At 33.3% G+C, this 15427-nt stretch overlaps 1 protein-coding gene across 30 annotated transcripts in view; it reads left to right on the forward strand.

Moving 5' to 3' along the window:
* The window catches only part of KCNMA1 (potassium calcium-activated channel subfamily M alpha 1), a 475240-nt gene that overhangs the window by 318211 nt on the left and 141602 nt on the right, over positions 1-15427 (forward strand). For all 30 annotated transcript variants that reach the window (XM_067000555.1, XM_067000548.1, XM_067000549.1 and 27 more), the window contains 2 exons: positions 11960-12070; positions 13977-14082. In XM_067000555.1, coding sequence (XP_066856656.1) covers positions 11960-12070; positions 13977-14082 — 217 coding nt within the window. The remainder of the gene's footprint in view (positions 1-11959; positions 12071-13976; positions 14083-15427) is intronic.

A 15427-nucleotide genomic window follows, 5' to 3' on the forward strand; every position in this document is an offset into this window, starting at 1 on the left:
AGATAGATCAATTTTTTTTTTGTTAGTTATATTTTATAATATTGCTTAACGAATAATAGGCATATAAATGACAACTTCAATAATTCTATTTTTAAGCTACCCTCAAATGTCTAAAGTTGTTTGGTTTTTTATTTATTTATTTATTTATTTTCTGGCAAACAGTAATGTTGGAAACTTGCACTGTATTTCTGAAAGAAGTGTCATTAATTTCCCAAAATGTGTATTTGTAACAGAGGCCTACTCAGCTTCATACTTGTATTCATACCTATTTTCTCAAGAGAGCTTTTTCAAATGGAGAATTTACATTTTTGGTTTTGAAGCTACAAAAGAGTTATGGCAGATGTAAATATGGCTTTAAAAGTATTTTGCATACAGAGTTGTAGTCTCCCCTCTTCTACATTGTCACTAGTACCTAGCATTGCTCAGATGTCTCTGAACTTGGACTTGATCTTCAGTCAGAACCCCACATCCTGAAAACCTCAACTCTAGATCGAAGGCTTCCTGATAGCTTTGGGGCATGCTTCATTTTAATTTCTCACCTTTTCTTTTTGTCTTTATATGCACTATCTGTTTGTTTTTAGCTCACTGTCATTGGGGGTTTCTCTGCTGACCTCTACTGCCCATATAACTTGCCAATTGGAACTCAGCTCTGTCATCAACATACAAAATGTTCAATTTACTTTATGCATTGTTTTCTGGTTCAAATGTTAATTACTAAGTAGTTAAAAGAAGTCTTTTGCTCATGTGGGTCTTTCATCAGAGAATCTAAGCTTGGGAACTGCACAGTAAAAAGCTATTAACAATCCCTGTTTGATGTTGCTTCTGCAGTCAGTAGAACAAGATTGATGAAATGTTATGTTTGGCCAAAATTTAAGTTTTCATTTGGAATTCAGTGATGAGAGAATGGATTGTCAGAACCAATACGTTTTCCTTTGCTTGGGATATGGACATGTGGTAGTAATTAGCAATATAACGTCTTTAGTTGAACAACCAAGCATAAATTCTGGCAGCAAACATAATGAGAAACTACAGTTGTTCTATTTCTAATGTCAGAAAATTTCCAGATAAAATTAAATGCATGTAGAAAATGAAAGCAGCTAAATTTTGTTGAAAGAGATTGTTTCAACTATAAAAATATTAAATGTGTGTACTTTTAATTCTTTATCCAAAATAGATAAGTACATGGAATCTGCTTTGTAGTATTTATATATGTAATGCGTCCTAATGAATTATGTCTGTGGAATAACATATGACTATTAAAAATTTAGATGGGTAGTTAAAATTAACATATGATTTCATATCTTTTAAGGATTGCACTGTATGCTTTATTACTAAAAGGAGAGTCTTGCTCAAGAATTGTTAACTGTTGAACTGGGAGATGGAATGTATGCATGAAAAGTTCTACAGGCTCCACTTCCTAAAGGGAGAACAAAAAAAAAAAAAAAGAAAACACCAGCAATTTTAATCTCACATTTCATTTTATTTTTCAGCCAGTAAGGTCCCCAAAGGTCTCATAAACTATATAGGAATAATTTCCCACAATAAAGAAACATACTTCTCTCTCTGTATGCAATTATCACTGGTTAAATCTACTAGATACTAGATAGCTTTGTTACAAAATTCCACAGGGATTTTTTTTTTTTTAATTTGATTTATAATCTCTGCTTAATAATGTATTCCTGTAATGAGACTTCTAAGGTCTCACAGAACGTAAAATAGGAATATTATTACAGCCTTTGACTGAAGTTTCATCTGTTAAAACAGCAACAGTACTCGCTGTTGCATATACGGCAAAATGCATACCAGCATATCTATACAAAATGTGACCAAGATCAAACATACACATTTGATGACAGGCATCATTTGATGATTAATTGTCACAATTGCAACCAAGTGGGAACAAAAAAAAAAAAAAAGAAAAAGAAAAAATTACTCAAAAGTATAATAATCCTTGAATTTCAGATTTGTAAGCAGTGAGATCTGATAGGTAATGAGATTAGTGTTAAACAGCTGCTTTGCTACTGTGCACAGATCAGTTCATCAGAAGACTCTCTAAAGGTTTTACTGTGTCCTGATACACCGAATCAGATAGTCAGTAGAGAAGAAAAAAAGGGCTTTCTAAGTTTAGTTAGTTTAGTTTTACGCAAAACAATTTTTTCTTGCTAGAATCACTGCTAAATACAAATGACATGGAGAGCAGGCTGTAATTACAAAGACAGAAAATATTTTGATATTAAAATAAATAAATAAAAATCTAAGATATCTAAGATGTAACTGTAAAATAAAATTCAGACGTAAGAAGCAATCAGAACTTGAAAAATATTGTTTTTGAATGTTCCTAAAAGGTATCTTATGATAACAATAGAGTAACCTCCTTAATTTTCTAAATAGTTTTCTATGTAGTTTCTGTTATATCACATGAGCCACTACTGCTCACATCAGTCACTACTGCTGTTTTTACTTCCTGTCTCTGCATCCAGTTCTGTGGATTAATTCTGTAGTATATGATTTTACATTTTGTGGAAATAATTTTTGCAAAGCAGATAATGCATGTTATATTCTTTATATATTAGCCAATGTTTTACTGATATAATAAAATACTTTTAGTATTATAGAAAAATACTATTTATTGTAATAGACCGGTAACTACCTGACAGAATTTTTGTGAGACTTAAATGAGTCAAGTTTATGCTTTATGAAGATGATGAATGCTTTTGAAATACAAAGTAGACAAAAATTTATAATGAAAGTTAAACTCTTATTAATTGCTTCATCACTAAGGATAATGTCATTGCAGTGAAAAATATCTGCAATATTCTATAGGACATGGAATCTTATTAACATAGACTTATATAAAATCTGCTTAATGCAGAAGGTAAGGAAATAAAGTAAATGTTCAGTAAATTAGTGAAAAACTAGTATCATTAATAACTAGTGTTTTTAATAGACAAAATACTGGAGTTAAAAGCTAGATGTAACAAGTTGTGGGGTGGAGAAGGAAAAGATATGATCTATTTATTACAATATTATAAAAGCTCTACAAAGGTCTAGATTAGACATCAGTTTATAAAATAATATGTATTTATATATAAAAGCAGGGGAGGTTTTATGATTTTTTTTGTTTGGTTGGTTTTGACATTTGTTTTCATCACTAACAAACTGAAATGATATACAGTTTGAATGTTAATGATATTAATATTTGCCATTCTTCTGAATAAATTTGAGACCATTAGCCAGTTCCGTACATGCTATCCACATTTAGCTCTTTCCTCTTTGAGACTTTCAGGATGACTTACTTTTTCCAGGCTCTTTGTTACTTGTCTGTAGAGCTCATGAAATAGTGTTGAAGGGGTCCTTTTTAACTGAAGTATCATAGAGGGATGAACAGGTCATGCTATTATTAATTTCATTGTGCTGGTAGACTATTATTTTTTAGACTAAGAGCAATAAGCTTACAGGTTAGCTCATGCATGGATACATCTGGAAGGATGGAAGAGGCAGTGATCACTTTGGCTTTGGATGCTTTTCGGAAGTGCTCCAACTAACCTCTTAACTATAGAATTCAAGCTTTAAGTCATACATGAGTGAGGTTTTCTTCAATAAACTTTTGGTTTGGGGATCACTAAAATTTTGCTAATGTGCTTTTTGTGATGTTTGGAACTTACACTTTCAGTCCTAGCCAGAATAGGGCTTTAAAAATAGTCTGTTATTCCTTTTAAGCCATATATATATATAAACACTTATTTATTTATTTATTTTTAACCTTCATATTATCCAGGTCTCGTCTGAGATTTGGTTAAAGATTCAGATATGTTTTACTGGTAATTTATAATTAACTTTTTGTTCTGAATTTACTCATTTATTTGAGAATCAAGATTGTTGTTAATAAGTTTTTTCATTTTTGTATTCATGTGTTCATATGATCAGACTGGATTTTAATTCTGTGAAGTATTTTCCATTTGAAGGCATTAGCTTTTTGTAAGTTAGCCTGCACAAAGCTCTAGAAAACAGATGGAATCAACATTGGTAAATTGATGGACTGAAAGAGGGTCTGGATAACTTAATGTGGTTGTTGTTGTTGTTTTGTTTGTTTGTTTGTCTTTTCCATTATTTCCTCTGCATTTAATTATTACCTTTTAATTTCATGGGCTAAAATGTTTTTCCTTTTGTATGCAATGTTCCTATGAGCTCCGATGAAAACTCTTTATGAGGCAACAACATGGCTTCACATGAATATAGACAGTGAAAAGGAATTTTATTATTATTTGTTGCCCTGATAGTATATAAACTAAACTTTGTTAAATTTTTAAAAGATGTTTTAAATGATCTTGACACATTACTCTAATGTTCAAGATTAAACATTGTATTTTAATGCCATCACGGTTCTTTACTGCATAAGCTATTCAAATCTCCTGTTTCCCTTCTCTCATGATCTGCTCTGCTTCCCAGAGAAGCAGATTCTTCTTCAGATTTCTGAAGTTTACAAGCCATAAATTAGCAAATCATCAGTATGTCAATTGGAAGAATCATCTGTTAGAGATTCCTTCCAGAAGGAAACATGGGATTCAATAACTAAACTTCACAGAGAAAAATAAAAACTGTGGACAGATAGATATGGTAAACAGAAAGACAAACAGATAATTTAAGTTGACAGACCATCTTGGATTCATTAGACATTTGAATTTGATTAAAAATTAGAACAATTTTTTTTTTTAAGCTTATCCAAATACTTTGGCAAAGGTCCACTTGCAACAGTAATGAGAGACATAGCTCCAAAGAAAGTGACATTAGATTATATTAAATAATTTGATACAATATGTAAGATACTATTTTCCAGTGGGATGAGACTGTAATAAGAGAATGTGACATGGATTGCATTATGATCCCCAGGGGTGTCTCTATTTCCCATCTGCTAGCCATTCTTCTAATCCCACTGTTTCAAATAAAGTCTCACTTAGTGATAAAGAAAATCTGATGAGTGTTAAGTAGACTGACAGATAGAACTAATAGGACAGACTTTTCCCCTCATTTTTGCATACTTATTAAACTATATCCATTCTTGCGAAAGCAAGAAGGGAAGTGTGGGAAGTGATATATAACAATATTATGACTTTTTTTTTTTTTAAAGAGTCTTCTAGGTCTCAAGTCACGTTCAGATCCTGAATAATTTTATACTTCTAGTTAAAAGTGTAAAAAAATTCAACTTCTTTCTTTCTCTCTGCCTAAACTTTGAAAAAGCTTTTTTGGTTAGGCATCAAAGTAGCAGTTGTTGCTGTCCAAATTTTGTCCCAAGAAAGACTGACTCTGTTCTATAAATTTGCTGATTTACCATGTTCCACAAAATATATAAGCCATGATTTTCAGTGTGGACATTCCACGAAAGGGAACATGTGATGCCAGAACTGGTGAATTAATCAGCAAGTTTTAAGGAATTGTGACTTCTTTGTTTCCTCTCAGGTGCTCTTGCAGAAAATCAGTCATGACACTTTGGGGTGATTTCAGTGGAAAGAAATGCACTGGCTCTGGCCGTGAATGAAATACTCAAAAAATTTAAAGCCTTTGCTACCTTCTGCATTGTCTATAAAGGCTTATTGAGCATTCAAAAAAACCCATAAGGCAACTTTGAAGAAGAATAATGGTGGAAGCATAACAATCAATTCAGAAGAAAATATAATGAATTTCATAAATAATAACAGGGTGTGTCTGATGTCTGATAACCTGCTGCACAAAATAGTACAAGGAAGCCTAGGGTTTTGTGTGATTATAGCAACAGATTAAAGTTTGTTTGCAGGTGAGATGATAACAGTGGAGGTATGGTTTACTCCTGTGTTGCACTACAAGTTTTCTAGTATGGACCTCTTGTATATGCAGTAACATTTAACAGTTTTAACTGCTTCTTTTTATACTAAATTATGCACTAATTTCTCATGGTGATACAGCTGTGTTGTGTCTAATGTTGTGGTATTTTTATGAAAGTAGAAGTACTGTAGATAGGGATGATAGTACCATCAAGACTGAATGAAAGAATGAGTCTTCATCCTTTAAATTGGTGGAAGCCTCTTATCTAATCCAGACCCCAGCAGAAACAAATTACTGTATTTTCTTATTATTATCGCAGTTTCATAGGCATGCATCAAGCTAAGAATATTAACTTTTCTTTCTTAACTTGCTTTATAGACAAGTGTTGCACAAGTTCTTAGAACATAATAGCGTAAGGTAATTTCATTTAACTGTACCTGAGCAAGGAAGCTGAAATAAAGAAGCTCACAGTGAATCACTTAGGAGAACATGCTATTGCAAACAGACTTAGATGCACACTGTAATATGCAGTTTAAACAAAGGAGTGTGCCATTTATTCAGGAATAAAGTCACTGAAATGCACTCTATAAGCCTCTTCTGTAGTACAAATCTCACTTTGGTGGGCATGAAATATTTGAGAACCTACATAACAGAATTCTTCTGTATTATTTCTGTGTGGTTCAGAAAAACACTTTCTAGCATTTAAGTGTTGCCAGTGACATACCACCAATATTCATTGAGCAAGACTGAAACCTGAATATATATGTCTGCTTGCCGCAGTTTTGTAGCTGTCGTAATTCACAACTAATCAGGGTCTTGTATGTGGCTGTACATTTGTTGTGCCCATTAACAAGTTTGAGTTTAAGAAATTGAAAAGATTTCTTCTTGGTTCTTAATACATATAATGATCACACAGTAAATTCATGTCTGTATCAGAGGTAACGTTTAAATGAGTGACATTAATGATTTTCTGTTTATTTTAATCTGATGTATGATCCACTGACCTATATAGTATAGTCTATACTGAATGTATATCTTGCACTTTTGAGTGTTTTCTGATATTAACTAATTCCTTTTTCTTCATGCATAATGTATGAAAGAATCTGAAGAGTGCAGAACCTGTTGGAAAGAATAGATAATTTCTATGAGAGAATAGTTTACAGATGGTGTTGTGGTTTAACCCAGCTGATAGCTAAGCACCACACAGCCGTTCGCTCACCTTTCCTCCCCAGTGGGATGGGGGAGAGAATCAGAAAAAAGTAAAAGCTTGTAGGTTAAGATAAAGACAGATTTTTTTAAAAATATTTATTTTTTTCTTTTGTCCAAAAGTGTCTACTCCAGGTGGATGGTTCTCAGTATTTGCTTTTGTCATATATGTAATAGTCAAGATTTGTTATTGTTGTTTGTTTGTTTTTTATGGTTAAAATATTGTAATATATTATTCTGGCTATTTGAAAGTCTCACTGTACACATTGGCTACAGCCAATATTAACAGTAAGTGGTCCTTAGAGCTTCATCAAGTCTTCTGTGAGGAAAAACATCAAATCATGGTTGTACATCACTTATTACTCTATCTGTATTAGTCTGAGAGAGGAGTTTATATTAAAATAAGGCATGTGTTTAACTGACTAATGGGGGGGAGACACAAGCACAAGTGTAGAATTATCACTTAATTGAACTGAATTAATAGTATCTTAATATTGGGGTAACTCATAAAAGCACAAGCAGCTAGCAATGTGTTATACATTAGTATATTTAAAGAATGCTGATCTAACAGATAAACAAGAAGATCATATCTACAGAATCTGTTGCCATTTATTGACTTCTGTTAGGAAGACAAAGTGACTGAGACCTGTCCTTTGTTGATAAAAAAAACACTTAGACTTTAGAAGGGCATGTTGATTTCAACCACAGCAGTCTGCTACTGGTATGCAAAAAAAGAATTGAGATGGTTGATAGTTGAAGGTATGATCAGAAAACTAAGCAGAAAGATGATAAAGATATCTGAGCACATGTATTTGATATAAATATTATAGTTTTATAGAGACATCTAGATCAATATGTGCTATATATCATTTCGTTACTTGACAAGTGAACACCGTGTATTCAACTGAATGCTGAACAGAATTTTCTATTTATTATCTTTGATTTATTATGACAGACTAGTTAAAGTGAGTTTTTTCAAGTTCTTTATACTTGTTCCAATAAAATGGATATAATTTCTTTGAAAATAAACAAGCAAAAGATTTACATTTTGTATTGTGTCCTCTGAAGGAAGAACCACGTAAAGAACCTTTTTGAAGAATCATGTTCACAGTGGATCTGTTTTCATTTACAGTGCTATTTACATGGATTAAGCATATGTTCTCAATTATCTCATGTTGGAATTCTAGATGTTTTAGCTTTTGCTTGTTTCATTTTTTCTTCCTGAAACTATTTGTATTTGTGGTGGGTAGGGACCTTATATCAGCAATATTGTTTACTTTATAAGGAGCTATTGCATTTTTAGATGATGTTTCATTGTCAGTACTTGAGAGGAAAAAAATAAGGTACCGTAGAGAATTTCAGCTGGGTAGAATAATTTTTTTATATGTGTACTCTTCTTCTGTATTTGATAATTAATGACCATTAGGAAGATGGATATGGGAGAAGAGTGGATTAGTCAGACACATTGCTTGATAACATATATCCCCTGATAGGCTTTGTATTCTCTGTAAAATATGATTTTTGCAACATTACAATTGCGTAGTATGGATTTCCATGCTTCTATTAACCAAATTTTACCTCTGATGCAGTTGCACTGACAACTGTTACTTTACAGAAGTAGTAGTCCTCCTGAATACTTATCGGCAATGAAAATGTCTAAAATCATGACGTTTGCTTTTCAATATTATAGGGGAAATTCTAAATTTCATTTTTAAATAACAAAAAGAAAATAATAATTTAGATGAATGCTGTATTACTTCTGAGGATTTTCATAAACAAAACCTAAATGCAGAGATTAGACATTTCAGTTGAACCAAAGTTATTAATACAGTATTTTCCTACCAAGCACCTCCAGCTGCAAGCAAAAGATATCCAATATATTGGCATTACCTTAGCTCATGGTGCATGCAAAAACTGGGTGGTGCATGGAAAGGGAATGATTATTGGCACAAACAGAGGAAGCTATAAATCTTCAGATCATACACAGGACAGATTGGAGCAATATAAACTCTCTTAGTTTTCTAAGATAATGTACTGAATAACTCTCTCTGGGCAAATAGGAAAGCTGTTTTCAATTTCTTCTACTTCTAAGCAAAAATATAATTTATGGTAAAAGGAGATTTCTTTGTGGGAGTTTCCAACCAAAAATTAATGTTAGTCTCTCATCAGAAAACATTGTTTGAAAACCAGGACGGTTTTTTGTTACAATCACTGCTCAGGATGCTGTCTTGCACTATATAAGAACAGCAAAGACAGGAAGAAAGGATAATGCCTAAATAACCCAAAATCAGAGTGCTAAAATGAACACATGGTGCAGATGCCTTCTGACACTTCCAAAATAATCAGTCCTGATGCTCAAATGCAAGTGTATTTGACAGCCAAATGTTTTATTTTCCCTGAATCAGATTGGTATGAAACCGTACGGAAAGAGAATCATAGCAAGAGTGAATTATTGTTCCAAATGCAGCTGCTTTTTAGGGGGAGGTTTTTGGAGTAGAAGACCTCTGGAGGTCTTTTCCAACCTCATTTATCCTGCAATCTTGCAATCCTATGAAAATTTCTTCTGTAATAGATTAACGTGGGTTACAAACTCTGTCTATTCTGTAGTTTTTCTCATTGGTTAGTCCATATCTTCAAAATGTGGAATTTAATGATGAAAAAAAAAAACACAACAAAAAAGCCACAAAGGTATTGAACGTCTTTTCAGAATCTGAACTTTCTTGAAAAATTCTAGTTACAATGATGTATTGGATTCATTAATGCATGGACATTCATCCATTTGGTAGGGTGGGAATCTTAGTGCTTGAAATCATATCTTGCCCTATATTAAAGGCTATTATCCTCTGATCAGACTGTATGCACAATAATACACGCACACGCAGTGCCAGGAGCTCAGGTGATTTGATCCCTTAGGGAAACTGTGGAAAGGTGCTTTTCAGAATGGGAATGCAGGCATGGTTTTATGCAGCACAGAGGCTGCTGGAAACTTTGCCAAACTCTAAAGATCCCAGAAGAAACCTCTGGGACCCTTTGCACCAAAAAGGTATGAACTAATATATTTTGTCTTGTTTTCTGATATTGTGCTTACTATCTCATAAAACAGTAAAGCTTGAAGTTAGGGATTTTGTGCTTGTAAGTGCTTACAGTCTGAGAAGCATGCAGTGCTTTGTATACTTCCTGCACCAAGATCTTAGGTTAAGATTGAGCTAAATCTTGGTGAATCCAAAGCTAACACTCCAGATAGCTAGTTTAGCAATAAAAGTTCATAGTATTGAGTCCTATGTTAAATATCTCATATCAACGTGTATTCTTTTCCTGTCAAAAGGAATGAAAAATATAAGTTTTTTATGGTTACTATGTCTAAAATTATATCTGAGGCCTGGTGATGTCACTGAGAACTCGTGCAGGAGGAGCGTTTGAGATTATCGTATTTCTAAATAAGCCTTTAAAACTGTCCTATGCTGTTTATAGAAGTGATAGTAGTAGAAAAATACCATAAAGTGTGCTGGACTGGTATAATATTGTGTTTTGCTTTCCTAGTGACCACCTGAACCAATGCAAAAGTAACAGTACAGTGAATGTGATATTATTTACTGCATGATATATGCTGTTGATTTATTCTGTGCTCTGCATCATTATCCTTTTTCCAATGAGTTCTGTGCAACTTTCACACACATTTCATCAAGCACCAAATTATGAAGCAAGAACAGGCCCGTTACATTAATAATCATTGCTGCCACCTGTTATTTGTTGTTTCCAGCCTGTGGGGTTTCTGCATTACTGAGTTGTCCACAGAATAATTGTGAAATAAGTGAGAGTTGGGCAGTCTAATTTTTCCCTTTGAAATACCATGCTTCGGATTGGCAGCTCAAGTGCTCGTATAAGTTTGTGAAATTATGTCTTTGTAATCATTTGTGTGTAGACCGTATGACTGTAATGAAGTTGGCTTTCTCTTAGTTCAGTAATTGTCTGTATCACCATCTTCCTGACTTCTGTAAGCAACGTGATAATTGGAAGTATTAGCATTAGGCATATCAAAATCACCATCTGTCATAAAACAGAGTAATGGAATATGGGTTGAGTTTATTCCATGAAGGAAACTGAGAGAAAACGTAGGATATTCTAATCAAGAACATTTTGGACTTTGCTTTACAATAATAGAGGAACAATGATCCATTAAGTCAGGAAGAATGCAGTTTCCTAGGCCTTTTCCTCAGCTTCTTGTATAATTCAAGAATGTATATGTTGGTATGTGCTTCCATCTTGCATAGTCAGATACATCAGTTCAGTATAAATGGAAAAATGTTGAGTATAAGGAACCTTTGTAACCTCAGTATGTGCAAGCTTTGGTTCTTTAAGCGATCTATTGCAATAGTGTGTTTATTAATTTCTTATTGTAATGTATTCTCCCTGTAGGACTTACAGCAAGATTTTTTTATTATTTATTGCTTATGGCCTATAATTGGCAAGCTTGGCGTTGCCTTCATTGGCCTAACTGTCAGCTTTTAACTGTGGAAAAATATAGAATAATTTTAGGGAGATTTGTTGTCTCGTTATGTCATAAAAATTTTTTTGAATAGTATCTCTCGGTAAAGGAAGTAAAGATTTTTAAAAAAAAGTGTATGAAATAGAGAAATATGACTCTGAAATGGACTGGTTAATACAGCATATAAATATGTATATAAATGATGCCACTTGCTCTTAAATATGCAGTACGCTTGACCAAATGGTTTGTTGATAGTAATCTTTGCAGGTGAGAATGTATATGTATTTTGAATTGCAAATCACCTTTTGGAATTGATGTTTTATTTTTTCTGACTTTGTGGAATGGGTGTTAGAGAAATGTCAAGATGACTAATACTCTTTTGGCCAATAAATTACTGTTTTCTTCTTTGCTTTTTTTCTTGCTTGTTTTACTTTCTTTGCAAAACTAACTCTGATTTTTCTATAACAGGCACATAGTTGTCTGTGGTCACATAACACTTGAAAGTGTGTCCAACTTCCTGAAGGACTTCCTGCACAAGGATAGGGATGATGTCAATGTAGAAATCGTCTTTCTCCATAAGTGAGTAAATTTTCAATATAAGTCCTATCATAGGTTACTAAAACTCACTGAATTAAGTCATATCTTGTGGGGGAAGATATAGGACTTTTCAAACTCCAAACAACTCTAAAATGAATATATGCAATTTCTTTTTCCTTTTTTTTTTTTTTAACAGTATAAGGTATTTTGAAGAAAGATAAGTTTTGTGCAATTGTTTTATAATGTATTGCAAAGCCCACTTGTATGAGTATTTCAAGAAGACTTCAGAGCCAGTCATGTCAACTGTGGTTTAGATATCTCAAATAGGAGTGTAATTATGAGAGAAAAAATGTATATTGAAAATAAATAGATGTGAGAGTTCTTTAGCATAAAATATTTATTTGAAACTAGCATAATTGGTAAAATCTGTAAAACTAGTGAAAAATGCTGTGTGTTGTATGAACTTATGCTATCTGAAAACACTTTTTCACCTTTCATTTCACTAGGAAAAAGTGCATATTTCGTATTGCAAAACATTTATAAAAAGAAAAATGTAGGCATAGAAGTAGTTTTAATACAAATGTGATGCATTACTTTATAGTGAAGGTAGAAGAGAAATTCTTGTCACCATACTTGGTACTGTTCTTTTACCCATATATACATACCTACACATGACGTCTCTTGCATTTTTTTCATGTGAGATTTGGAAGAATGCCTTAAGGTGGTTAATGGTAGTTACAGGCTCTGCCTTACAAGTGATATAAAGTGAAATAGGTGTACCTATGGAAGAATCTGTTAGAAATAGCCATGTGCTTGGGAGAGAGGCAGTGTGAATATTCTTTTCTGATCCGGAATAGCATCTATTTCAAAGTGCTTTAAACTATGAATAAGTGATATTTTTGTATTTAGCAGCAAGTTCTATACTTTTATTCCTTTTAAAGAAAATTATTAAAAGCTGATCATTTGTGATGATTCAACAAATGAAGCTGGAAAACTAAGAATCAGCACTTGCACAATTTTTCTTATCTATACCTTTTGAATTGAATTACAGATGATATCCTCAAGGAACTACTTTATTCGTTTTCTTTTTTGCCAGTTCTAAGTAATAACAGGAATGGACTACAAGAGGAAAGTGAATTTCCACAGTGAAAATCATGGTGATAGGAACTGCGAAACTATATGCATGTAAAGGGAGTTCAGCACCTGTCTACTTATTTGTGCCTGTTTTTTTTTAATTTATTTTTATCCCCCCCCCCCCGCCCCCCAACAAATATTTGCATATATCTGTTTTATTTGCTTATTAATTTAACATCTGGCATCAGAATGATCTCATGCACCTGTAACATAGCTATTTAAGAAAAGTACTTCCAAGGTTGTTCCCCATTATATGATAGATGCTCTTCCATTTAGTCGTGTGTTTATGGCAGAATGAAATGAGACAGAAAGTCACAGCAAAATTGTTTGTTTTAATTCTAGTTCTTACAGGCTACAGGGGTCCTGATGGGATTCCTTTCCTGGATTTTAGTGATTTCGCACTGAGCTCTCTTATTTGATGCAATTAACCATTTTGAGAGTGGTAGGTACATGCAGAGGATTGTTGCATTAGCAGATGACTTCTATGGAAAATGTGAGAGGATGTTTTCAAACTTTTGCACCAGTTCTTCTGGATTCACATCTGTGAGAAAGTGACATGCAGTGTGAAAGAACATGCAGAGTGGCACAATTAAATGGGCCAGACGTGCTGTAGACAGAAGAGAGGAAGTGTAAGCAGTATAGTATTTGTCTTTTAAGTACTGCATGCTGTTTCTACACCACAGGAAAAGCATCAGCAGAAGTCTGAGCACCTAATAAATAAATGGGTCAGTTTATAAATAAATGAAGTAAATGGGACAGTTATGGAAACTGAATTCTTGTTTTCTCTTGTGTTTTCTTCCTCTTCCCGATGCAGTATCTCCCCTAACCTTGAGCTGGAAGCTCTCTTTAAACGACACTTCACTCAGGTGGAATTTTATCAGGGTTCAGTCCTTAATCCCCATGACCTGGCAAGAGTGAAGGTAATAGCTCTTTTGTTCTGTTCTCCTGCTACCTGACATTTATTTAACTACTCATTGCATTATTTTAATAAATAATATCTAAAACGTGATATTTTTATTCAGGTGCTCCCCAAAAAATGTTTTCCCCTTTTGTATTAGCTTGTCTAATAAATTACAATATTACAATATCTATCCATCTGTCCATAAACCTTGTTTTCTTTATATGTTTAGATCTTCAAAGCTACAGTAATGCTGTGACTTAAGAAACATTATATGCCATTTTATTGAACTCTTTATGAATTATTCATTGGTGTTTAGTTCAAGAGTCTATTTAACATTAATGTTTGATATAATAGAACATTGTCTTACTGTAATTGCTTAAAATGCTCCTGTCTTACCTTCATCAGAACAATTAGAAAATGATTTTTCACCAGTCAAATCCTTTTTCTATTCTCTAGAATCCTGATAAAAATACAACTTAAGATATTTGGTAGTTAGAATGAGGTAGTTCATTGTCTAGAATTCTCTGTAGTAAATTCTTTTGTACTTTTAAAGCAAAGCATGAAGGTTAAAGGAAGAAAAGTGGAAAGCTGTATCTGTCAGATAGAGTTTTTTTTTTAATTTCCCTCAAATGGAATGTAAACCAGCTACTTAAGCCAATAAGGTTTTAATGCAGCATTAGCACTTTCTGGAGTAGTAATCATGTCTTCTGTCCAGTTTGGCTACAGAAATTGCTCAACCTTTAGTAGCCCAACACATACTGTGTTTCAGTTCATCAGTGTTCTCATTATGGCCATGAAGTTGTATACTGGTATTTTGTTCTCTGTTACACCCTTTTTTGTGTTGATATTTGGTTGTATACAATGAAAAATTCTTTTGTCATCTGCTTTGAGTTAAATAGGGCTAAGGTTTGTATGAACATAGAGGTCCTGTGAACAGATATGTTCTCTCGTCCTTGTGCTTCCTGAAAACTGGTGCTCAGATTCTAAATCATAGGTTCAGCCATCTCTTCCTGTCTCTAAGAAGAAGATACTTAAATTCCCAATCAAAACTGCAGGACTTGTGGCAGCACTGTACTAATATAACAGGAACTTCCTGTGGATTTAGGGGTCTAAATTTCAGTATCTGATTACAAAAGATATATCCATTAAAACCTCTATGCTTTAGCTTATACAATGTAGTAGTAATGAATGGAACTATCAACCTGGTCTGAGCACCATTAACAAGCTTCAAGAAATTGCTATGTGTATATGAAAGCTGTTGCCATCACCCCTGTTGCTTATAAAGTCTTGTAACACTTTTTCTTATTAGTATTATGAACTGACATTCACAATCAGGATGGCAGTGTTGGAATCCCTAATACTTT

The sequence above is a fragment of the Anser cygnoides genome, chromosome 7 (genome assembly GCF_040182565.1).
Source record: "Anser cygnoides isolate HZ-2024a breed goose chromosome 7, Taihu_goose_T2T_genome, whole genome shotgun sequence".
Taxonomy (NCBI): Eukaryota; Metazoa; Chordata; class Aves; order Anseriformes; family Anatidae; genus Anser; species Anser cygnoides.